Source organism: Leptodactylus fuscus, chromosome 2, assembly GCF_031893055.1.
Source record: "Leptodactylus fuscus isolate aLepFus1 chromosome 2, aLepFus1.hap2, whole genome shotgun sequence".
Lineage (NCBI taxonomy): Eukaryota > Metazoa > Chordata > Amphibia > Anura > Leptodactylidae > Leptodactylus > Leptodactylus fuscus.
Window position 1 is genome coordinate 175523167 of NC_134266.1, and position 27040 is coordinate 175550206.

The window sequence follows — 27040 nt, forward strand, 5'->3', positions numbered from 1 at the left end:
AGACCGATTAGTAAGGAGTTACAGTAGTCAAGGCGAGAATGAATCAGACAGACAATAAGTGTCTTTAGTGTATCTCTGGTAAGGAAAGAGCGTATTCTGGAGATGTTTTTGAGGTGGAGGTGACATGAATGTGCGTGATTCAATATGAGGGGTGAAGGAAAGGTCTGCGTCAAACATGACCCCGATTTATAGGGGAAGATTTAATAGGGGAAGGAAAAAAGATAAGATAAGATAAGCTATTCCTTTAATAGTCCCACAATGGGGAAATTTCAGTGATACAGTTTCATAGATGGTACAGTAGTATATAACAAGAGAGAGACACATAGAAGCTCATGGCAGATAGAGAAATCCTAGGAATCATAGCAACTAAAAAAGAAAGAAACACAGACACACTGCAGGATCATTTAGTTCTCTGTGCAGATTGATGTTAATAATAATAATTATAATAATAATAATAATACAGCCGACTTGGTTGTAGGACACGAGGAGGGGGAAAAACACAGCAAAAACATTCTGTTTTTTTTTTACAGCTGCATCTCAAAGCCCTATGTTGCGAAAAAACTGCGGTTTTTGTTGCAGATTTTGCTACAGTCTTTTTGAGCCAAAGCCTTAAAGGGGATGTCCCATCACAAGGATCCTATCTATATAGCTAGTTTATGTGGATTTAAGACTTTTCCTAAATACATTGCTTTATCACTTCATTGTTTACACTATTTTCCATACCCAGGCGCCTGGTGCTGAGCTTATCTGGTCACAAGTGACTTAGCTGCCTGCTGTCAGGGGGGTGGAAGGGGTGGCTGAGAGCTGGAAGCAGCTCTGAGCTGTTTATGTCTCTGCCACAGACAAGTAATGGCGCTCCTCAGATAGGGGAGGGGGGAGCTGAATGCTCCGGTATTTCTGAGCTCTTTATCTCCTGCTCTTCCCCTTCTCAGTCGGTTTAATTGAGTTTGACTGATAAGGGCTGAGACAGGGAGTCCATTACCTCTGTATGTATTGCAAACTGACTCAAATCCAGCTCTGCTACATCAGCTTCTACATCAGCTTTTTACTGTGGTAATTCATTTACAACCAATCCCTCATTACTGACTGCAAACATACTGCTATGAAGGGACCTAACAGAGAAAGTGAGACCCCGCCCACCAGTGTACCGAGAAAACCAGGAAGTGAACAGAGCACACAGCATGCAGGTTGCTGAATAAGCCAGTTGGTAATACCCCTTTAAGTAGATTTTACAGAAGGGAGAAGTCTAAGAGCCTCCTATTTACTTCCCACTCCATTTCAAGCCACTCTTGATTTTGGATTAAAAAAAAAACGCAGCAACATCTGCATAAAAAACCTTTTCTGCCACAGGGGGCCTCAGTCTAAGGGTAAGTTCACACAGGGTTTATTGGTCCAGAACACTGTTATGAACGCTCCCTTACAGATAAGAAACACAAGCCAAAGGCCAAAGAGATAACATAAACAGAAGCCATAGGCAAAAGGTAATGGAGACATATTTTGATAGCCACAGGCCAACAGGTATCATAAACACAAGACCTAGGCGAAAGGTAATGGAGACAACTTATAAAGTCACAGGCCACCAGATAACAGGAACAGAAGTATAATTGACAGCAAATGGATAGTAAATGAACTTAAAATGAGACAGGACCTGCATACAAAAAGGGCATACAAGGACTCTGGCAAAAAAAAGCAGGTCAGCATGCCTACAAAAGATCATGAGCACATAAGGTAGGGGTCAGAAACCTTTGGCACTCCAGCTGCTGTGAAAGTACAACGCTCAACATGCTCCATTCACTTCTATGGGAGCTCAAAGAATAGCAGTGCAAGTATGCATGCTGGGAGTTGTAGTTTTACAACAGCTGGAGTGCTGGAGTGCCAAAGGTTGCCTACCCTTGACATAAAGGAACATATTGCTCAGTGTGACCTATGTTTGGTTTACATGGCACTTTTTTACTAAAGCACTTCATGCAGATTTTTATTGTAAGAGCAGCACAGTTACTATGCATTTCACCTGCATGCTGACAGCTTATACACCAGATGTTTTCAATATAATGGATATTAGCATACAGATATAGAGTAATATGTTCTACTCATTATTGCAATTAAACACTGCATACGTTCCTTAGCAAAAAAAAGTGCTGTGTTAAATAAGCCTACAAAAGTGCTGTGTAATCCCTGCCTCACAAAGCAGAATTAAAAACATCCAGGCAGACAAGGATTTACAGGAAGAAGTTTTGAAGATGAGAACAATATTTCTTAAAGAGGTTGAAGAACACAAAAAAATGTAGCAAGGTCAGCTGGGAAGGCAGTGCGCCAGCAGGTACAGAGCCAGCTTTACAGACAGTAAATTGGTGTAAATGATCATAAATATGACAGCGCCTGTGGCCCAGCCCATGCAACCACTATTTCTCAGACCCCCTCTCAAGAAAGTGGAAATGACACCATAAAAGAATAAAAGGTCACTATTTTTGAGAAAAACTCCCACAAACAATTGCAACTTTTTAATGCTTTGTACGCCAGAAAACTGGCATACAAGGTATGATAAATTTCCCCCATATGTTTATGATGTTTATGCTAACAGATTCCCTTTAAAGGGGGCCTTTCACCATCTCCACCAACTTGAACTCTTTTAATCCTTTAATACTAAACGTCTTTCCACTGACTCCAGCACAGATGGAATTTTTTCTCTAGTCCCCACCGTTCCTGAGCAATCAGCATATTTAGTTTTGGGTCCTGGTAAGCTAAGTAGACTCTCTAAAGTGAAGTAGATGGTGTTAGGCAGGCACAGGCAAGTGGGCGTGACTTTTAACTCCAATCAGAGGCAGACAGGGTCAGCACTCAGAATCCTGCCCCCTTGCCTGCTCCTTCCTCCCATCTTTCACTTGATATTACAGAGTTTAGTTAGCATCTTGGACACCTAAATTAACTGCATGGATTTCAGCCCTCTAACTTTCAGGAGTTTAAACAGACTCATTTTAATGTCTTAAGGGTTAACACTATGTGGTTTATATATATACTGAACAGTGTGTACTGGGCCTTGACACATAATAGCTGAACCTACGTTTACTATGCATTCAAGAAGCCAAAAATAGTCTGACTGAAGTTGTATGAACTAATTTCTACAAGTTTTTTACAAAGCCTAGTAGGACATTTGTTCTGAAAGGAGATCCCTCTTGCTGCAACAGTTGCCATAGGACTCACAGTAGCCTTAATCTGCGCTCACCTAAAAAAAAACGGATATCCAAATCTAAGCCTGAATGCCAAAGTGATGCATATCTGACAAATATCGGCACAATAAAAGCCTATGAGTATATTATACCATGCTTCTGGCAGCTTTGGCAGGATGAGTTTCACTTTTTGTTTTTCTATTAGGTTTGCTACATTTATTACAGTAAAAAGTGGCATACTGTTCTGTATTGTATATTGTAAATATATACTTATTAGTGAAAAACATACAAAGTTAACTATGATAGATGAAGTATAATGTCCAGGTGAAATTGACAGATGGTGACTTCTTTAGATACAATGGAGGGACTTTATTAAGACTGGCATTCTGTAAATTTTTTGGGTTGAGATGCCCCACTCTGTCATCTGCCCCACTCTGCTAACTTTTGGGGCAAGATGGTAAGAAGGGCGCAGAATGGACCATGCACCAAAGAAGCACCACATTTACACCCATTTATACCAGAAAACTGGCCTAAATGGGATGGTAAATTCCCCCCCCCCCATTATTTCCATAATTATGACTTTAATGTTAAAACTATATCATTTACATTGCAAAGAATGATTTCTTAATATATTATTAGAAAATTGTAATAAGAATGCAACAACCATGTTCTAACTGAGTTGCTGGGAAGGGGGGAGGAGGGTTAATGCCACGATCAGTGCCTGCACTTATACAATAATAATACAGCAGTTATGGCCATACTTAAATACCTGAAATCCACCAGCAACTATTATGGTGGATGTCAGGAAGGGGTTAAAGGGGTTATCCTAACTTAATTTTTTTTTCATGGCCTACCCTGAGGATACCTGATCAGTGGGGGGCCGAATACCTGGAGTCACTTTCAGCACCCGTCCTTTACACAATACAAGGATGGAAGCAGAAAACTACGTCCGCTGTTTAGCCGTTGGGCATCCTTACTGCAGCTCCCCTCTTTCTGACTTCATCGGGAGGTTAGCTGCAATGACAGCGCCTGACCACTAGAGAATGAACAGAGCATAGAGCAGCCTGTAATAGAATATATACATCAACAAGCCTAGGAACATTTGATAGGCTATCGGCTGTCATTGTAACAGATTGCTGGCTCTGGATCTCACTCCCGAGATAGGTGATACACCCCAAAAAGGTAGCAGCCATACGCCACCAGGAAAATGGCGCCTTGGTCAGCTTTGACACAAGCATCAGTGGGATTAATTCCCATGATCAGCTATGGCTGATGAGCAGCCGCCATATTTAAATACCTGACAACTGCTGTATTAGTTTGATATTAGTATTAGTATAATAAAATTTTTCTTTAATTAATTTCAATATAAACCAACCTGAAGACATTTTAAAATGTATATTGTTAGTTATTTTAACTGCCATGGTTTTGTTTATTCTGAAACACTGCCTAAAATTTGTTGTAGTAACAAAAGAAGAATTCTGAACTTTTTTTTATTATAAATATAGTTAAAACACATAAGATAAAATTCATCACATCACATTATTGAAACCAACTTTTCACATAAAATGTTCCACTTTGTGTGCATCTCATCATTGTCTGCGTAAGTCCTCAGTAAAGTAGTCACTAAGAAAACTATCTCGCTTTGACGGAATTTACAGCCAACCAAACTATTCTGCAATTCAGAGGACTGCTGCTCCGACAGCCAGTGACTGGGCAGTGCCATAGAGCAGCTCTCTATATAACCATTTTTTATAGACATACTCAGATTAACATCCACTACCATATTCTTATGCAAAATCTGAAAGGATTTCTGCACATCAAATTTTGGTGTCTTTCCATAAATCCAGTCCCAAGTACACAGTTCCTTTTTTTTTGGCATTATTCCCGGAAAAAAGGTCTCATCACATGGGTCAACTACATGAACATTTGGTTTATTATCATACAAAAAACTATATTCTTTGGCGACGGCATCCATAACAACATTACATGTTAGAGATGAATGGGCTTGGGAGAGGTTTTTGACCAGTGAAGGCACACTAGGTGTGGCATTACTTTGTATACCATCATAGGGACTTTGTAGCACCAAAGGTATGAGCAAGCTGTCCGCACTACACAACAGTGTACAATGGTGGTACGCAACAGTCCTCCCAAGCTTTGCAGCGGTCCCAGATATCTTGTACTTTCCATCTAACAAGAGATCATATCGCTTTGTAGCTTGCACATCCAGATGTGGTTGCAATGATTTTAGAGCTCTAATAATCAAATGTAGATTTTCCATTCTATCATATTTTTTCTTAGATGTGAAAAAAGTTAAGTTGATATTTCCAAGATCATGAAATACAGTGCCACCACCGCTTCTTCTTCTTGCCAGGCCAATCCCTTTCTCCCTCATCAAATGAAGATTGCATTCTTTCCATGGATTCTGGTGTCGACCGATCACCACCGATGGAGAATTCCTCCAGAGAAACAGAACATTTTTCTGTTCTAAGTCCATATGATCATGAATCCAGTCTTCAACAGCCAGATTCTCATATACATTGTTGGAAGCAGACTGCAGAATGAGCCCTTCTCTTGCCAAATTTCCAAAACTTGCAGCTGTTCTGTAACACAAAACTGGTCCACAAATCCTCTTCACGGTTAATGGACTGAACAGCATTTTCCACTGCACAAATAGAGAAAATTAAAATTGAAGTTAGCATTAGAGAATAAACACTGGACATGTGTGTTCATTGTGGTTAAATGTAACTGTTTAGGGAGTTGTTAGTAACCTCCCCTGTATTCATCCTTTATTGCTAGTAGATACAATTATAGCAATTGCCAAATAGAGAGGTCACTTCAAATAGCTGTATCTCTGGCTTTCTACAACCTTTATACTGCAGAATATACTGTATATAAGGCCGGGTTCACACGCAGTATTTTGGTTCGTAATGTGGTACGTAGACGGCGCGGGACCTTTTGCGGGCCGTATACGCTCCCATTGTTTTCAATGGGAGCCGCTACCGTATATGTGGCGCTATTTTGCTGCCGTGATTTTGCGGCGGCCGCAAAACAGCGCCGCGTATACGGTACCGGTTCCCATTGAAAACAATGGGAGCGTATACGGCCCGCAAAAGCTCCCGCGGCATCTACGTTCCAAATCACGAGCCAAAATACTCCATGTGAATCAGTGCCTCCATTGCTGATATTGATGTTTTGTCAATATGCAAATTTTGAAGAAAAAAAAACATGCTAATCTGATACAGTCCACTAGGGGGCTCTCTATACACATAGCCACATGATGCAATATCAGAACGTGTGCAGCTAACTCTCCCTAGTGGTGGCTGTCGACACACTGCTCTGGAAGTCTTTATTAGCATTCACGCACAGCGGCAGCGAGAACAGCATGCTCTATCCTTTGTATATGCTAGTAATTCAGGCTTGCTATGAAGATGAGCTGTTATACGCACTGTAGTCATTAGTATCACCAGACCGCACTATTACCTTACAAGTTCTGTCATCCGTCCACGCTAGGACTTTACTGCACATGCGCAGTTCTTCACGTCTGTAGAGTTGTACGGTAGAGGTTAGAACCTAATTCGCTAAAGGACCTTTGGTGATGTCAAGACCATGTGACCAGTCTGTGTGTGGGAGGAGTCAGGCTCACGGCTGTGCTGCTGGAGACAAGTCACGTGGTTTCATTTGATTATTTGTATGGGATTGTGTGTCCGTGTAAAGATGTGCTGGTGTGTGAGGAAGCCTCAGTGCTGTGCGGTGGGAAGCATGTCAATGTCACACACTATTCTTCAACAACTCCTGGTTGTGGTCAGGTCTCTATAGAAAAGTATGTACGTGCCAGGGGTGAGAACACACATATACTTATGGCGGACCTGAAGACCCGAACCCCGAGTGTGAACCTAGAATAAGACTGAAGCCTGGAGTTAGATTCCTTTACATCGGCTGGTTTCTCTGGAATCTTTGTAGACATAACCATTTGAGTTCAGCTCTTACATTATTTAAAGGGTTTCTATCATTAAAAAAAACATGTTTTAAAGGGATTCTACCATTAAAATGCTTTTTTTCTCCATAATATGTAGGAATAACCATAAGAAAAGCTATTCTTCTCCTACCTTTAGATGTCTTCTCCGCGCTGCCATTCAGTTGAAATCCCGGTTTTCGTCTGTATGCAAATGAGTTCAGCATCGGCCTCTCTGTGCGTCTTCTTCCGGAGCTGGGTTTCAGTCTTCTAGGCCTTGGGCAGAGCAGACTGCCATTTTCCACGGCAACAAGAAAAATGGCCACTTACACAGTAAGCGACCATTTTCTTGTGGCCGCGGGCATGCGTAGTCTGCTATGCTGGAGACCTAGAAGGTTGAAACCCAGCTCTGGAAGAAGACGCACAGAGAGGCCGTTCCTGAAGAAGATGGAGGAGAGTTCTCTTGCAGCATTGGGGTCGCCCCCAGTGCTGTTTGAGCGCTGGGGCCCGTCCCCAGTGCTGCGAGAGAACTCATTTGCATACCAGAGAAAACCAGGATTTCAACCAAACAGCAGCGTGGAGAAAAATAGCCTTTCTTGAGGCTAATTTAATGATAGAATTCCTTTAAAGGGGCTCTATCATTGGGAAATGTCATTTTTAGATAAGCACATCCTTGCATAGCCTTTAGAAAGGCTATTCCACGCATACCTTTAGTATGTAAATTGCCTCAGTAGATTTTGAATAAGTCTGTTTTTATTCATATGCTGAAGAGCTTAGACCATGCACCGGAAGTGTCTGTGTGTGCTGTCTACTCTATGTATATGCACAGCAGAGACGAGTCATCAGCACAGCAGCCTCTGCTATACATACACATAGAGCAGACAGTGCACACAAGGATGTGCTTAACTAAAAATGACATTTCCCATGACAATTTTTCTTCATTCTTCATTGTGCTCAGAAAGCACAGGTGGCATTCTACCTGTGCTCTGAGCACAGCGTTGTCATCCATTCCAGCGCCACCATTCTCCTCTCTTCTTAGGGGACAGCAGCACAAAATGGCCAATGGACATGTGCAGTTGGCTGTTCCATTGGCCATTTTGTGGTGGTCTTCTGTAAGAAGAAGAGGTAGACGGAGCAAAAGAAGAAAAAGAAAAGCGGCGCTGGAATGGATGACAACACTGTGCTCAGAGCACAGGAGGAATGCCACCTGTGCTTTCTGAGCACAATGAAGAAAAATTTAAAAATGGCAGCGCGGACCTTCAAGATAAAAATAAGAGATGAATAGCCTTTATAAGGACTATTTCTACGTGATTTTAGTTTAAAATGTGTTTTTTTTTTAATGATATACTCCCTTTAATAGCTGCTACTCCACTGATTCTGGCACAGTAGGATTTTTTGCTCTAGCTCTCACTATTTCTGAGCAATCAATACTGTTAGCATTGGTGGATGATATGCTATTTAGGCTCTGTACTGTCTTCATCCAAAAGTGCTGACTGTGCATGTCCGTCGTTCATCTTCCTGTTGCTGAATAAGAGAGCTGAAGTTGGATATTATAATGTGTATATATATATATATATATATATATATATATATATATATAATGTGTATATACAGTATATATATATATATATATATATACACACACAATTGTAATGACATACCATGCCATGGTAACTGTAGGGGCATTATACTGTGTGGGGGCACAAGGCAAAATGGATGGGGATGGGCAGAGTCCAATTGAATGAGGACGGGGGTAAATTTATACATTTTGTCCCTATTTTAGTCCTTTGAAAGTTTGGAGGTATGAAACTGTATGTGGCTCCATGTCCAACTGTATCTCATCTTGTATCCAAGTTTGAGGAGTCCCAACAAGATGCTAGAGCCTTCTTTTAACTCTACAATTTTCTCTAATGAACGTATCATTTGGCTCTAGTATTGAAATCACTTTACATATTGTAAGCCGATGACCGGCAAAGTAATGGAGGGAGTGTACATCTCACCCAGACTACTAAGGCGAGTGAGATGAGAAAACTCCAGAAAGAATGTTTCTCAGCAGATAACTATTGTCTGCTGAGGGTTATTTCAAAGTTTCGGTTACTGGGCAGGATTTTTAGGAATGGCAGGTAGGTTGGTAGTGGGACCTGTCATTCCACCCCCCCTCCAGTTCACACTTTGGGGATGTTCCGGCAGCGACTCAGCTGCAGAGAATCTGCTCATCAAGGGAGCTTAAGAAGTCAGCTCCAGCAGCAGAAGAGCCAACAAAGAGGTCATATTTTTGGAGCTGTGTTCTGAATGATTCTACTGCCTTTTGGATTTCTGCTATTCTAGGTGAGGTAACCTATTCTATGTTTGGTTAGAGCCTAGCTGGGCAGGTATTTATTAGAGATGAACAAACACTGTTCGGATCAGCCGATCCGAACAGCACGCACCCATAGAAATGAATGGAAGCACCTGTGACGCCAGACGCCGGCAAAGTCAGCATCACAGGTGCTTCCATTCATTTCTATGGGTGCGTGCTGTTCGGATCGGCTGATCCGAACAGTGTTCGCTCACTCTAGTATTTATTTTTGTATTGTTTCCTTTTGTTGCTGCATTATATTTTTGAGTGAAAATAAAACTCTACCTTTGTTTTGGACTAAAGAAACTGGACTTGTGTGTCTATGCCACCCCACCTAGCAACCCCAGAACATGACAATATATAATCATTACATTCACACATATAAAATTTCATTTGATTTCAAATCCTTCTTGGTGAATAGTTTTTTTGTTAATAAGTATATTTGCGTGATATAATGTCCTATACTGATGGCTAACATAAAAGTCATAGCACTCCCCATAAGAGGTCTGGGGATGCCAACAAGCGAGATATAGTATTTTCCATATATTCAGAAACTTCATAAATAGCATTTCTTCAGTATTGTAATAAAAATACATTTGCCGTTTTCTGAAATTTTCTGTAAATAACCGCAATGGAGATTAATATTCTTTATTAAATGTGTTTGGAAATAACGGGAATAAATTGTTTTGGAAATAATATTCTTTGCAGTTCTAAAGACGTACTACATCAATCTTATGCAGCAGGAACAAGTGTCCTTGTACACAGGGTGGCAGCAAAGTAGTTGTCAGTACAATTACTGGTAACTATGTAAAGCCTGCGTCAAGGTGGAACTAAGCTTCAAGAGTGGAATTGTTGTGGGTGGGGGATGTTATAGATGTGTTTACTACAGCCACTACTGTGACAACAGAGGAAGGCTGAGGAGGGAAAAAGTGCGGGAGAAGGGGCACTGAGAAAGGAAGGCGGGCAGAGGCAGGAGGGCAGGCACTGCTTTCAACCTTCACACACAGGAGCTGGTGCTGGCTGAGGCATATTAGCCATGGCAGGTAAAAACCGCGCGGGAGCCAAGAAAATCACAGAGCTGCAGATAAAGGTATTCATACAAATTCAAGTGTTTTAATAAGATGCTATTATGTTTCTTGAGTGTCCCATTGCACAATGATAGCATTAACAGTTTAACTTCTGCTGAAAGAAATGACATTTATTCATATTTATGACAAAAACTCAATCAAAATCAATATATAGTACAAAAAAGTCCACCCAGTAAAGATACATGTGCTGGAAGTGGCTGCGCAGCTCAGGTATGCCATTCATAAAGTCTGCTGCTTTACTGGGACACCTATTGTGAAAGGCTTGAGTCCTTGTCACCATGGAGCCAGGCGTGTCAGTGACTTCAGTTAAGCTTACTTGCTACTAATTATACTAACTACCCAGGTTAATAATAGCTGAACGGATTTATTTCCAAACTGGCATGTTATTAATAGTAATATTAATGCTTTATTTATATAGCACCAACAAGGGCAACACGGTGGCTCATTGGTTAGCATTGATGCCTTGTAGTGCTGGAGTCGAGCTCTGCATGGAGTTAGTATGTTCTCTCTGTGTCTGTGGGGATTTCCTCAGAGTACTCCGGTTACCTCCCACACTCCAAGACATATTGATAGGGAATTACATTGTGACCCCTATATGCAACAGTGATGGAAATATCTGTAAAGCGCTGGCGGAATATGATGGCGCTATATATGGGATTAAGGTCTGGAGACTGGCTAGGCCACTTCATGACCTTAATTTGCTTCTTTCTGAGCCACTCCTTTGTTGCTTTGGCTGTGTGTTTTGGGTCATTGTCCTGCTGTCATTTTTAATGTCCTGGCTAAGAGAACAAGGTTGTCGCTCAGGATTTTAAGGTACATGGCTCCATCTATTCTCCCATTGACATGGTGAATTAGTCCTGTGCCCTTAGCAGCGAAAGACCCCCAAAACATAATTTTTCCACCTCCATGCTTGACAGTGGGGACGGTGTTCTTTGGGTCGCAGGATTTCTCTTCCTCCAAATACGGCGAGTTGAGCTCAATTTTTGTCTCATCTGATCAAACTGGATGATTCTGAGAGTGATCGGATGAAGGTGCTGTGGTCAGATGAGACAAAAATTGAGCTCTTTGGCATTAAGGGTCCATTCGCACGGAGTTTCCGTGCATGGGATCTGACGCAGAATTCACATCAGAATCCGCGTGGGAAAAAAGCCTCCCATTAACTTCAATGGGTTCCTCTTTCTGTGAGTTGAAAACAGAACCCATTGAAGTCAATAGGAGGCTTTTTTCCGTGCAGAGTCTGACGTGGATTCCACACCAAAATACTCAATGTGAATGGATACTAACTCAATTTGCCGTGTTTGGATGAAGAGCCCCATACTCACCTGTCCCCGGCGTTACAGTATCCCTCAAAACTGTCTGGTCCACTGGCGCCCAAGGAATTGTTCTGGTGCAAGTTCTCATTGCACGTGACTGTTGAGGCCAGTCAGTGGACACAGGACATCACTGGTTGCCTCAGTGCGGTGAGAACTTCTACAGGAACAAGCCCCCAAGCGTCACTGTACTGGACAGTGGTGGGGAAAACAATAGCGCCAAGGACAGGTTTTTTTTTGTTTCTTTTTTAACCTTCCCCGGCCTCCTATCAAAGATCTGTAATTCCTAGACAACCTTTTTAAAGTAAGATATTAGAAATGAAGAATACGAATATGAACACATCAGCTGTGTTTACTGAGAACAGTAACAAGTTGCTTAGTAGTAAATAATAATTCATTTACTTTTTTTTTTGCTATTGTGTCAGGGGCAGTGTGGTGAACATTTATGTAATATACTTTATTAATCTATCAAACTTCCTTGTAATAGGCTGTAAAGTTCCTTCTAGCGGTGTTCTAGCTAAGCAATGCCAGGAGACTGTCCATACACATACTCAATGTAGTACATAGAGCTAAAACATTTACGAAAGCGGGGGATGGTCCCTTCAAATGGTTGTATCTTCGTTTTTTTACCACCTGGAAAAATGGTTCTGTATCATAAGAAAGATGAAGTTCCAAGATTTAACATCTAACTATAAAAAACTGAGATATCACTAGTTAAATACAGAGTATCTCAATATCTAGTATTCATGCTGGATTTCACAAATGTGTAGCCATCTCTAATACTTTTGCTCTTACTTAAGATAATTTTCTTAACCTACACTATCAGATTTTCAATATAATTTCGCAAGTGTTTCCTATATAATTCACTATGAAATATCTGTTTACTTATAAGAATGGGTGATAAGTTACTGATTTTAAAACTTAAAGTACAGCCCCCCTGACACATTTCACTATCACTTGTGTCCCAAGGGGTGCACAGCCCCATGCACCCCTGAAGTTGGGTTTTTAAATCACTATTTTCACCAGAGATAGTTTTAATAGTAGTAAATAAAAGCTATATCTTAGAGAAATGGTAAAGATGCTGCTTACAAATAAGGTGCACACATACGGTGTCTCTATTCTTCCACAAAAGTGGAGGTATTCTAGATAATAGATAGTAGATAATTTCTCCAACACATCTCTAAAACTTGATAACATTATAAAATGATCACATTATAAATGCTTTATAATCATTTTCCCTAACATAATTATTCCCAGTGTTAGTGTTGATTTGTATTGAAAGTAAAGGAGTTCTGTATCTTTCCTTAGAAGGAGCCGCCAGTAAGGAGCTCATCATAGGCTGTTCTCAGTGGTCATCTGTAATTTATGGGGGAACCCAGCAGCAAGTGTTCACTTCCTCTGCAGAACCACTATGGGTAAAAGGATGCATACATGGTGCCCATTAAAATGACCCATACTTGTAGCAGCATATTTTACAGAGTACAAAATATTAGGACATTTAGATACAAATATCCATTAGGTTAAATATGCATAATGATATTCCGTTCGGGGAGTCCGCTTGAGGAATTATGAAAGCACCTGGACCCCATAGATTATAATGGGGTCTGTGTGTTTTCCACACGGTGTCCACACGAATCATGTGGAAAGAAAAGTAGTTTATGAAGTACTTTCCTCTCCACATGTTCTGTGCGGACACTGCACAGAAAACACACAGACCCCGTAGTCTATTGGGTGTGTGTGCTTTCAATGCTCACCTCTTGTCAATGCATTCGATATTCTATTTGGGGGGTTCCCAAGCTACTCCCTGAACGGAATACTGAATGCAGATGTGAACCAGCCTGAGACCCAAAGTAAGACTAAAGCTGATGACTGTAGCAACCAATCTGATATCAGCTTTCATTTTACTAAACAAGACTAATGAAAGTAGCAATGTGATTGGCTGCCATGTCTAACTGCTCCCTTCTCCTTTGCACCAGTCCTTACTCAGTGTCTGTATGTACACGTACTGTAATTAACCCTTTCTATAGAGATATTTGCGTTGTACAATTGTTGTGTCTTTTAACCTGTTGCTTTACCATTAGATCGATGAACTGCAGGCCGCAAATCGGACCCTAGAACAGCACATTGTACATCTTACAGAAAATAAAGAGGCTGTGAGCAATGAAGTTGATATCTTGACTCGAAAAAATGAGCAACTCTGTGAAGAACTGACAGAGATCGACAAACTAGCAGAGCAACTTGAGAAAGAGAAGGAACAGACTCTAAATATTGCTGAACAAGAGCTCGAACAAACAAAGGTATCCATTTCAGTAATTCTTTCAGGCTCTCTGATGCCAGATTCACACTTACATCATCAACTGGACTGCTAAAATATCAGTGACATAGAGATCCACGCCCCTATTAACTATAATGGGGTCCTTCAGGTGTCCCATGTTTTTAAGATGAAAGCAGTGAACAAAAAAGCTTTTGTGTTTACAGCTGGTTGCCTAGGTTACAGTGCTTAAGAAAGTTACTTGACCAGTACCTTTCTTATCTCTAGCTCCTTGATATGTATATCCAGAGATAACTACAGGTTACAAGTACTAGCACACTGCTGGACTGAACGGAAAACCAGTAAGTGGAGGGAAGACGAGACAGGAGGGTAGCTGAAATCTCTTTTAGGCCGGGGCCCCATGGATCAGAAACGCCGCGATTTGCCCATTTCAGAAACGCCACGGGAAAAATCGCAGCATTTTACAGTACAGGCAAAGTGGATGAGATTCTAGCGAAAACAGTGGTGCAGACACGCCATGTTTTCCAAAACCGTGCGGTTTTGGAAATCGCAGCATGTTAATTATATCTACGGAAACACTGGCGGTTTCTCCTGAGCAATAGTTGTAACAGAAAGTCTGCGGAGGAAAACTTTGTGAACTTTCTGTTTAAAGCGCTGCGGGAAGAACCGTGATGCATTGCCACTGCGGTTTTTCCTGCAACGATTTATTGCTGCGGGACATCCCTTGGGGCCTTACCCTTAAGGCTGGGGCCCGACGTGGCATAAACACCACGGTTTTCATGTCAAAGCAAAGTGGATGAGATTCAAATACAAATCCCATCCCCCTTTGCGGAAAAGTTATGCGCAGTGGACACGCTGTGATTTCCAAAACTGTTGCAGCAAGTCAATTATACCTAAAAAAAAAAGAAAAAACCTCAATCATGTGAATAGCCCGATTCATATGAATACATTTTTAAGGCATTAATAAAAAAAAAACGGTGGTCACTCAGGCTTGAGAGTTGTTTGTGTCATTACAGCTTATATTCCTAAGGCTGCGTTCACACGGGGTTTTTTGGCAGTGAATTTGCCTCAAAATCCGCCTACCAAAATGGCTACCATTGACTTCAATGGGAGCCGCATGCTTCTTTTTTTCTGCTAGTTAGTAGCATAAAAAAGAAGACCTATCTTGCCACGTATTCCGCGGCTGACTGGTGCGAGACTCCCTCCTGATTAGGCCCGTTCATTCAGGTCTAATCCGACGGGATGCTGGTGTACTGCATTGGTATTCTGTCACGGGTACCCGCGCGGTATGTTCACACGTGGAATCTATTTTCCGCCGTGTGAACATACCCTTAGAGTGGAGATATTTTAACCAGCTTTAGTCAGAAAACTGGAATAATAAAGTAAAAAATTGCGTTTGCAACAATTTTGAACACCATCTAGACAAACAAAATTGTACAAATAGCAATGAAAAATGCTGCGGAAAAAAACGCGTGGCGTTTTTTTTTTTTTTTTTTTTTTTTTTTGCTGCATTTTGCTACGTTGGACCTTAGCTTAAAAAAATAATTTCATGTTAAATCTCCCCCAAGGTGTAGAGCATGTCCCTATAGGAATTCAATTCCTCTACCACTTCTGATGGGGAATGTAGTTTTATTAATGTGAAATACATTTGTACTTTCAGAAGGAAGTAATACAACAACAGAAAACCATTGATAATTTGGAGGCTACAGTAAAAAATCTAAAATCGGTGAGTAATAGTATTAGTTATAATCATATGTGAATGTGAACTTATGATTGTATAGTAATTTTTGGTATCGTACATCAAAAGGATCTGTTACCAAATACAAAATAATAAATGCCATACTTCATTTGATTATCAATGTGCTCCTGAATTTTTATTTTTTTTTAATCCATCCACCTGTTCAAAAGATATGGCCCCTGTAAGATTATGCGTAAACTAAGTCCCTTGCATAACCATATAAATGAACAGGTCCTCTGCCTGTCCAGGATTTTGCAGTCCTGCTTCTGCAATGGTTGGGGCTTTCCGCTGCAAAACTGCGGCTTTTTACGGTCCCTGAAAAGTTTCTAGTGAATCCCATCCACACATTGCAGAAAAATATGTGCAGCAGAAATGCTGCAATTTCCAAAACTGACACGCTTTTGGAAACTGCCCTATATTCCCTATAGGTATAATTGAAGCAGAAAGTCTGCAGAGGAAAACTCTTACATGCTCCCAGTGTAAAGGGGCAGAAATTGTAGTTGCAGACAGATCAGCAGTTAAAAAGCTGATTATGTCATTACAGGATATGGAGCTAGTGCATATCACTGAATGTTACTGCATTCTTGAATGTGTGTCATAGTGTTATATGTCTACTGTGGTAAATATAGAATATACAGTAAAAATGCTGTTTTTCTTTAATCAGGATGCTAACATTGCCAAAGAACAATTAGGAAAAGCTGCAAATGAACTGGAAGAGAAGAAGCAGGAAACCAGGGCCTTAAATCTACTTTTAAATCAGCTTCAAGAAGACAACAACAGACTCAACAAGAAAGTGGAAAAATTTGAGAAAGCTGGTATTTTATTATTATTATTATTATTATTTGCTATGTTTGTTATCTGAGTTATGAAATCATAATAGATGATCCCAATGATGGTCCATGCTCAATTATTTCTATACAACATTTTTAATCTTAAAGCATAATGGTTGTTTCAACTTTTTTTATATAAATGTGTAAGGCCCCACTGGTCAGAAGCGAAGCGTTTTTGGGCATTGCGGAAATGCAGCGGAAAAAAACCCGCTGCGTTTTACAGTACCAGCACAGTGTATGCAATTTTGTCTAATCCTAGCCCCACACTGCGAAAAAAAAACGCAGCGGAAAAGCTGCGTTTTTCAAAAACCTTCGCTTTTTTGAAAAACGCAGCATGTCAATTAGGCTAAGGCCCAGCACTAAAGCGCTGCGGGAAGAACTGCTGTGTGAACGCATTGTGGTTCTTTCCGTAGCGCTTTTAAGAGAAAGTTCAGAGTTTTCCTCTGCGGACTTTCTCTTAACATTATATCTACGGGAAAGCCGCCGGCGTCTCCGTAGATATAATTGACATGCTTCGATTTGCAAAGCTGCAACGGCTTTGCAAATTGCAGCATGTCCGCGCTGCGAGTTTTTCCTCAAAGTGGGGATGGGATTTGCTTGAATCCCATCCACTTTGTCTGCACTGTACAACACTGCGATTTTTCCCGCAGCGTCTCCGCTGCAGGCATATCGCGGCGTTTCCGGTCTGTGGGGCCCCGGCCTTATAGTTGCAGAAACGCTGAGTTTTTCCCTCCCTAGATTTCTATGGAAAGTGTGAAAACCGCAGCAAAAACGCAGCATGATAAATGTGTTGCGGAAACTCCGCAGAAACGCTGCAGAAAAGCATCAAAATCCTCAGACAAAAACTCACTGTTTTGCTTGGTTGAGGCTAAGGCCCCATGGACAGGAACCGCCGTGCTAACCGCCCACAGTGCTTTGAACAGAAAGTTTGCAGAGTTTTACTCCGCGAACTCTCTGTTACAATTATATCTATGGGAAAGCCGCAGGCGTTTCCGTAGGTATAATTGACATGCCTTGATTTTCAAAACTGTGACTGTTTTCAACATAGACTTTCAATTACCTTTATTGCACATGAGAAACTCGAGCAAAAACGCAATGAAAAACTAAACAGAAAACTCATATGAATTTCCGCAGCACAAAACTGAAAAAAAATTGAAGAAAAACGCATGTACATGCGCATTTTTTTCTGCAACAGAAATCAACGCATTTTCTCTGCGGTTTTTTACGCTTCATTTTTTTTTTGCTGCGTTTCCGCCCAGTGGGGCCTTAGCCTACAAGTGAAATCTAAGGGGTTTGGGGTCCTTTTATTGAAAAAAACAGCAACACTCTAAATGAACATTGCTAAAGAGTGTCTGTATTCGGTGTGTACTGTACACGGTAAATAAGGATAGCTGTAACATGCAGTCAGTACATTGTTGGGCTTTTTACATCTAATTTAATGTTTATACCACTTTCCCCTGTCTATTACTTGCTGTAAGTGCTAATCTCTATATACCCCACTCTCCTTCCCTGGCATGTCCCTACCAGCTGGTTAGTGACTAGGTAGGGAAATACTCAGGAATTAGAGAGGAGGCTTCTAGCAATTAGAACTAACAGCAAGTGGTAGGCAGATAGGTATCAGAGCCACACAGATCACATACATTTGACCTATCCCATAGATCGGTCATCAGTATGAAAACTCCATTTGTGGCCAGTAAATCCTTTTAGGCTAAAGCCCCACATTGTGTAAGTAAGTACTGTTGCAGCGTATACATACTTATAGCTGCAATACTGCCGGGGGATTTCACAATTTGATCTTGTATCCACTTGGGCATTTATGCAGGTGCATATGATGAAGTACATACAAGCTATTACAACACCATCATACCTTGGAGACTATACCTTTATTAGTGATTCAATTGTAAATGTTACGATATTGTGGCAAGAAATTGTTCCTCTATTATTAATTTGTTCAGATTTCCCTTCATAACGGAGCCATGGTTTCAGTGTCTTCATTCACAAAGTCAAGATTGAAATATCAGCTCTTTTTTTAGGCTTCTGTAATTTTTGTTGCTTAAAGTAGTGATGCAAACTGTGCTATTCTTACCATCAACATGATGTGATGGAAATATCGTAACAAAAGTAAGCTTTATTGGACTGTATTCACACAGTGCATATGTGTTGTTATTGTGTTGCTTGTTTCAATTTTTACTATATATATGTATTTCAAATGTAACTAACAGTCATTAAAGGGGTTGTATTGTTAAGGACACTTAAAGGGGTATTCCCATGTACATAGTTTATTTTTTATTTTTTATTTGTAGACAATTAAAAGTTAAACATTTTTGCAAGTATATGTAATTAAACATTTTGCAGAGTTTTAAAGATTTTCTCTAAATACCTTGTGGTCACAGTCTGTTTTCTTGATCGGTTGCTAGTGGATACGACCATGATTGCAGGAACTTTCTAAAAGCCATGATTTCCTTTTTGTGGCCGGGATATCTTCTGATACATGTCGTGTCCCCCTGATAACACAGCTACAATAAGAAAATCATGGCTGGGTTCCTGACAAGTCCCAGACCATAGAAGGTTTCTGCATTAATGGTCATAAACCTTGGCAACCGATCAAGACAACAGACTGTCATCACTAAGATAATTACAGAAAATCTTTGAAACTTTGCAGAATTTTTAATTACTTATATTTGCAAAAATGTTTAACTTTTAATTATCTACAAATATAGATATGATTATGTACATGGGAATACCCCTCTAACTATCCACAAGACATAGGCATTTGATCACTGGGAATTCATCTACTGGGTGTCCCAGCGATGAGGAGAACCAAAAGTCCTCCTTAAGGGTGAATTCACGCAAACAAAAATGGCGCTGAATCTGGTCTGGAATCCGCGTCAGATTCAGCGCTGAAAAAAAAGCCACCAATTGAAATCAATAGGACGCTTTTTTTTAACGCACCCTAAGCCTTCGTGTGAATGGAGCGCCAGTGCGCTTACATTCACTACCATGGAAATATAGTACTACTGGAGATTACAGTGTAGTAGTACAGTTCCAATTCATTGATACATTTTTATCAATTGAGATACAATTTTATCTCAAGAAAATTGGAACAGGGTTTTGTCCACCATTGTGTAGCATCCCCTCTTCTTTTTACAGAAGTCTGTAAACATCTGGGAAGTGAGGACGCCACTTACAGTAGTTCTTGTCTGATGTAGGAATTTAGCTGGTAAAAGGTCTGGACTCTAGGCAGGCCAGTTCTGCAACTGGACTCTTCTTCTGTGATGCCATACTGGTGTGATGAATGCAGTAGGTGGTTTAGCATTGACTTGCTGAAAAATGCAAGGCCTTCCCTGAAATAGACGTTGTCTGGATAGAGCATATGTTCTTAAAACTCCATATACTGCCAGCATTGATAGTGCCTTTCAAGATGAGTACACTGCCTTTGCCATAGGCACTAATGCAACCCCATACCATCAGAGATGCAGGTTTTATACTGTGTGCTGATAACAAGCTGGATGGTCCCAATCCTCTTGGGCTATTGTTTTCCATAGAGAGTTTCACATTTGGATTTATCTGAGCACAGAACAGTTTATATTTTGCCTCAGTCCATTTTAGATGAACTTGGGCCAGAGAATACAGCAGTGTTTCTAGATCTATGTTGATATATGCCTTCTTGTTTGTAAAATACAGCGGTCACCTGCATTTGGGGATAACATTTCGAATAGTGTTCACAGACAGTGTTCCTGAGGCATGCAGTAATTTGCATTACGAATTCATGCCTATTTGTAATGCAGTGCTGTCTGATGGCCAGCAGATCATGGACATCCAAAATTGACTGTTGTCCTTCTGCACATGGATTTCTCCAGATTCTCAAAATCTTTTGATATTATATTATAGATGGTAGGATATTCAAAGTATTCGCTATTTTACGTTGAGGAGTATCTTTCTGAAATTGTTCTGCAAGTTTTAGACACAGTTCTTCACAGATTGTTAACCTCTGACCATCTTAGCTTCCTTGCCTCTCTAACATGCTCTTTATACACAATCACACAAAGTAACTTAATTGAACATTGCTCCCCCCCCAGTTTTCATTCCAGCCTTTTCTTAACCCTGTGCCAACTTTTTTGAGACGTATTGCTGCCATGAATTTCTAAATTAGTTATTTTTCTCAAGTTAAATTGAAAAATGATCTAAAAATGTCTAAAGCTAAGTTCACATCTGCATCAGAGTCTCAGTAGGAGACTGCTCGGAGGACTTTTCTCTCTGCTGGTTACAGTATAAAAATGGTAGAAACATGACGGACAGTCATCAGACCCCTATGATGGACTAGCCAGACTATGGGGTTGGCAGGTGGTCACGGGTAACCTCTGTTTTAGCCAATGCGCTCTCTGTCATTCAGGTACCCCAGTAGACCCAAATGACGGAAAGCCTGGTGCAAGTGTGAACCTAGCCTAACTTTTAATAGCCTATGTTCTATTGCAAATAAAAAATGGTTATATCAGGTTTACAGATTATTGCATTCTTATTTTCTTTACATTTTACACAGCATCACAACTTTTTTGGAAAAAACATGTTTCTTTATATGTGATTGGGATAACTAACAACAAATAAGTATACAGCTCAATAACTATTAGAGAACATTTAGTATATTAAATAGATTTTTTGTTGGATTAATTAAAGCTAGTATTTCCTCTAAATTCACTAGAGAAGAAGAGTGTTTTAGCGAACGAAAAGGGAAAGGCAACATCCCCTTCCAAACTTGATTTGTTTGTAAAGAGTCTGGAAGAAGAAAGGGATCATCACAAGAAAGAAGCAGAACGTCTAAGAAAAATGCTTCGAGGCCAGCATAGTAGTCCAGAGCGTAGTCCTTGTCGGGTAAGTATTGCTATTGTGAAACCTACTATAATTTTTGAAAAACATTTATAGCTAAAACAAAAAATTTGTTTACAAAGACTTTTATACAAAACATGAGCTTTTATTTTATGTTCAATAAGTTTTTATTGGTAAGCACAAACAAGTCCAAGAAAATAGTGCATAGACAAATAGTGAATACAGAGCAAGTGGCTATTTTAAGTGACAATAGAGGGAAGGGGGGAGGCAAAGAGCGAGCATCAACCTACAAGTAACTTACAATAACCTGTGGCAAAGTCACTAAGCTAGTTACTTGGGGAAAACCAAGGGGCAGGTGGAAGTGATGTAGGTGCACCAGTGAAGAGGAGGGAGAAGAAGCAGAAAGAGATAAAGAATAGGAAGGTGGGAAAGGGGAAGAATACAGCAACTGTTCCACAGCCTGGTAAACCCCTAGACATCAAGTAGACGCCAACAGGCCCTCAGAAACTCAGAGACCAAAGCCCTGAGTAAAGCGAAATGTGTTCCAAGGTATCCAGGTGGAATTGACTGCATCTTGCATAATATTAGTTGTTGCACCAGTTCCTCCATGCATCTAATATGGTACAGAACCTCAACCTACATAGCTTAAGTGAAGGCCACCCGTAACCGCCATAGTTGGGGAATGACCTATCGTGTTGCCGTTACGAAGTGATGAAGAAGAGTTTTCTTGATTTTAGAAATGGGGCAAGGTATGAGTGACAGGAGGGCCTTAAAAATGTTTTTATTGGAATAGCCATATTCTGACGCCGATAACCTTTTTTATATTTCAATGTATGAGGATGCATAGGGTGCCTTTATTTTTGGGGCCAGATGTACTATTTAGATATACTACTTTGGGAATGTCTGTTGCTTTGATAGTTTTTTGCTTCATTTTTTATGAGATGTAACATGGCGCTCTGGAGTTCGCCATATGGGAAAATATATATATTTGCAGACTGGCCATTTTTGGAAGTGGAGATGCATAATTTGTTTATGTTTATTTTTCATTATTCATCTTTATTCGAGATCTAGGGATTAGAGAGGGTCCCAGAAGAAGGGATGACCTTCAAGACTGCCGGGAGAGTTGGCAAATCTCCCAGTAATGTTAAATGTAACATGGGCACGTTATATGCCAGTCACACCACAAGCAAAGGGAATGACCATAGACAACCTTACAGTATTACAGTCAATGGGAATATTGGCAATGTTACTATTTAGCCTTGCCACATGCCCATGGCAGCCATTCAGTCTTGCACATGGAAATTTAAGGCAAAACAACCTCTTTTATGCAATGGTAGAATTTGACCATGTCAAAAGGGATTTAATACCTATGATGAGTGCTGTCTCTGATCACAGGTACAGTGTATGGTTTCCTGCTGTACAAAATAACAAAGATCCAATAGCGATGGTACCTACTCAGCTGGTGAATATCACCTTACTTATACGTGTAGCTTTTCTTCTTGTTTTTAAAAACTGACAACAGGAATTGGCAGCAAGATCCCTGAACAGCAAAGTCTGTACTAAACTACAGTATCTTGGCAAACTTGCCCTTCAGTAGACTAGGGAATTTCTGCAAGAACTGCTGTTTTAATTAAAATAGCAGCTATATCATATTGTGATTACTTTATAAATGGAAGCCCCTGCTCACGATCTCCGCTTTTAGCTGAAGTATAGAGTTACCACTAGTGGAATATGATGGCGCTAGATAAGTAAGCAAAATATATAAATAAAGGACTATGTCTCAGGTATGGTTCACATCTGCATTCGGTATGCCGTTTGGGAAGTCTGCTTGGGGACCCCCTGAACGGAATATCGAACATATTAAAAAACGGTTAGCTAAGAAATCACACAGACCCCTTAGACTATAATGGGGTTTGTGTGTTTTCCGTACAAATCACGTGATGAGAAAATTACTGCAAGCAGCACTTTTCTCTCCACATGATTCATGTGGACACCGCGTGGAAACCACATGGACTCCTATATAGTCTGTGGGGTCCATGTGGTTTCTTAGCTACCCGCTTTTTAATGTGTTTGTATTCCGTTCAGGGGTCCCAAAGCAGACTTCCCGAACGGAATACCGAAACCAGATGTGAACCAGGCCTCAACATTTTTTTGTAGTGTGGAGTTCTATTACTCACTGATCTCAAACTATTTGCCGTATGTTTAAAAGGTGTGTGAGTAGCTATGCTCATGATTGTGAGTATGGATATTTACATAACGGTTTCTCACTTGACAGCAATCAATCTTACAGTTCGACCCTGAAGTCAAGAAGACTGCCCGGGAACGTGATGAGCTCCAGAACATGCTCACAAAGTATGAGCGTCACATGGCAGAAATACAGGCAAACGTTAAAGTTCTGACATCAGAGCGAGACAAAACAAACATGCTCTATGAGAGGGTAAATACCACATCTTCCGTATACTGTATATAATTAGTTAAAAAACAAGACAGTAATATCTGTTCTTAATCTCTACTGAACCTATTCTAGATTATTATGGGTAGCATGTTTTGGAGGTTTGATTTAGTAATGTGTAAAGAAAGATTGAACCAAAAACTAAAAAGAAAGATAGACACTCTGCTCTCTGACATTGCCTGCTATACTGTATATTAAAGCATACTTGCTTGGAGCATTGCAGTTATTTTCAGGGGATTAACCAGACCTCCATTCTTGTCATTAGTCACACCCCCTTCCTGACAGTCACCCAGCAGCGCCAGCATAAGAAGGTCATGCTCAGCACTGCTAACTGTATTCCTCTGCTCAGTTCCACCTTCTGCCAGATTCAGAGCCATGAGGTATCTGAAGCAGCATACTGTGTGGTAGTGATAATGGGGCCATTATACAGTGCTGAGGCAACTGGAGAACCTTTATATTGTATGGCATTTTACTGTGTGGAGGAAACTATGGGGTAAATATACTATATAATGGCACTAAGGGGGTATTATATTGTGTGGGGGTGCTAAGGGGGCACTATGCTGTGGGTGGTATTTTGTGGTACCAGTTAGAGAGCTTTAATCTGTGTGGGTGCAGTAAGGGGTCATTATATGTGGGTGCATTATAATGTGAGGGGGCAATAATGCAGCATTATTCATACGATACATCTGTTAGCCAGATTTCCTTGAACTTCATGCTGGGAACAGAACTCTTAACAGTATAGGTATCTATGATGCTAGCAGTCCCGCTCCCAAGATGAAGTTCAAGCCGGTAAATATGGCTAACAGACAGACCGAGTTTCATAGGTGAAACATGCTCGTGTGCTGCTACCCATAAAGTATCTAAAAATTGTTTAAAATACTAGATAAATATGGTGCAACTTATGTTAGACAGCGTTTTAGGTGAAAATTACTGCAGAATTCAGGCACATTTTGTGTAGTAAATCTTGTCCTTTGCATATTTGCAGGCACAGCAAGAAATAACCAATCTTCGAAGAGAACTTATGCGATCTCCAAAAACCCCCAAAGCCAGTTTAACAGCTCAAACAATATTGAGGCGTGTGGAAGGTGAACGGGACAGTGCCATTTCAGATTTACGACGTATGACCACAGAGCGAGACAGCTTGAGAGAACGACTAAAGGTAAAGGATATACTTGAAATTATACTCCTTACATTTTATATTAGGCCTGGTTCACATCTACGTCAGTAATCTGTTCAGGGGAGTCCGCATGGGGACCCCCTCCCTGATGAACTACCGAACGCATTGGCAAGCGGTGTGCAGTGAAAGCACACGGACTCCATAGACTATAATGGGGTCCGTGTGCTTTCCGCACGGTCTCTGCACGGAACATGTGGACAGAAAATTAGTTCACGATCTTCTTTCCTGTCCGTATGACTCATGTGGAGACCGTGCGGAAAGCACACAGAACGGATTACCAACGCAGATGTGAACCAGGCCTTAGTTTGCTTGAAACAACGCACAATGGATGTGGCTGTTTTATCATCATGAACACAGTGCGCCCATAGTTATGTGTCCGGTGTATTCTTTGATAGCTACAATTAGCCAGATAGCATAATTTTTTTGTGACATTTGGGCTAATAAGATAGCAAACCTGTACCAATATACCCATATACTAGCAGTTTTTAACTAGTTCAAGACCAAGCCATTTTCTCTCATTTATGACCTGAAACATAACATTTCTGGGTATCTTAGTGCTAATTCCAACATTTAAAAAAAAAAAAAATAGCACAACACGCCATTAAAATATGTATTTCTTTTTTAATTGGTTTTGCTTTCCATTATGGTTATTGTTAAAAAGTTAAAAAATCATTTTGTGTTATCTGTAACTATGCTTGTTATCTCTTCCTAATGGGGTGGAGGTTAGGCACACTAGTTTTCAGGATATGTGACAGTTCCATCTTTTGGGCTCCGTCCAATTAGAAATTGATGACATATCAAATCAATATGAAGGGTTCTTCTGATGAATAACAATTAAGTTTTGTTATTTAATTTTTCATATTTGAAGAATGTTAAATCCACTGTTTTATTTCATGTCGATGCAGATTTCACAAGAAACAGCTATAGGTGACAGAGCTCATCTGGAACAGAAAATTGAGGATTTACAATCATCACTTCAAATAGTAAGAACCTAAAATACAACAAGAGATTTTGGTTCTGCTAAATAACTATTTTACAGCTTTTGAATAGATACAATTTACATACAGAAATTGATTTACTATATCCTTCAACATAACGGTTTACAAAAATATGGATTTTTTTTTGTTAAAAAAGGAATACATGAAAATGCAGCAAAATGGTGTATGACTGCAAGTGACTAAAATGTTCTTTTTTCCTAAATTATAGACTCTCTTGTTTTCTATTACATTTTAGAAAATTAAGACTTTAAAATATGTGATCTTTTGTATGGTCAATCTCCACCCATACCCCACATACACTTCCCAGAATAAAAACCATCAACACAATGTTTGTTTATACACTGAGTAAGTCAGGGCTCGTTCACATCTGTGCCCGGTCTCCGTTCTGTAGGTTTCCGTTTCCTGCACAAAACAGAGGCAGGAGACAGAAATCTGCAGGACTCTCTCACCCATTCATTTGAATGGGTTTGAAAGATGTTCGGCCGTGAGCGGCGGTGAGTGTTTTATGCTCTCCGCCGCAAAACCGTTTTTTTTTTTAAACGGACACAGAGTCGGACATGCAATACTCTGTGTCCGATTTTAAAAAAAAACAGTTTTGCGGCGGAGAGCATAAAACGCTCACCGGCGCTCAAGGCCGGACCCGATCTGACAGGTTTCCGTCGTCTGCATGCAGAAGACGGAAACCACAGAACGGAGACACGAACGCTGCTGTGAACCTAGCGTAAGAAATGAGTGGAGATTTCAGATCTGTAAGCCCATGATATAATAATGGAGTGACTAAAGGTTTCAATGTCATTTGGGGGGATAACAAAGACCCCTGGTCTGCCATGGTTGTGAGTATACTCAGTCCTGCTTAAAGAGGATCTGTCACCAAATAAGAAATGCTAAATGGCT

General features: G+C 40.4%; 2 protein-coding genes across 3 annotated transcripts in view; one reads left to right on the forward strand and one right to left on the reverse strand.

The window, feature by feature from the left end:
* Positions 1-4701: 4701 nt before the first annotated feature.
* Positions 4702-6696, reverse strand: LIPT1 (lipoyltransferase 1). The gene is made up of 2 exons (XM_075262811.1): positions 6648-6696; positions 4702-5829 (listed from the first exon to the last, which is right to left on the reverse strand). Exons 1-2 carry the CDS (start codon positions 6690-6692, stop codon positions 4702-4704), a joined length of 1173 nt encoding a protein of 390 aa, XP_075118912.1. The 5' UTR covers positions 6693-6696.
* A 3749-nt stretch (positions 6697-10445) lies between these two features.
* Positions 10446-27040, forward strand: part of TSGA10 (testis specific 10) — a 43540-nt gene continuing 26945 nt past the window's right edge. The window contains exons 1-8 of one of the 2 annotated variants that reach the window (XM_075265185.1): positions 10446-10547; positions 13937-14152; positions 15788-15853; positions 16530-16680; positions 21395-21564; positions 23795-23956; positions 24957-25130; positions 26054-26131. In XM_075265185.1, coding sequence (XP_075121286.1) covers positions 10494-10547; positions 13937-14152; positions 15788-15853; positions 16530-16680; positions 21395-21564; positions 23795-23956; positions 24957-25130; positions 26054-26131 — 1071 coding nt within the window. In that variant the 5' untranslated portion in view covers positions 10446-10493. The remainder of the gene's footprint in view (positions 10548-13936; positions 14153-15787; positions 15854-16529; positions 16681-21394; positions 21565-23794; positions 23957-24956; positions 25131-26053; positions 26132-27040) is intronic. The other variant, XM_075265186.1, reaches the window with a different exon arrangement.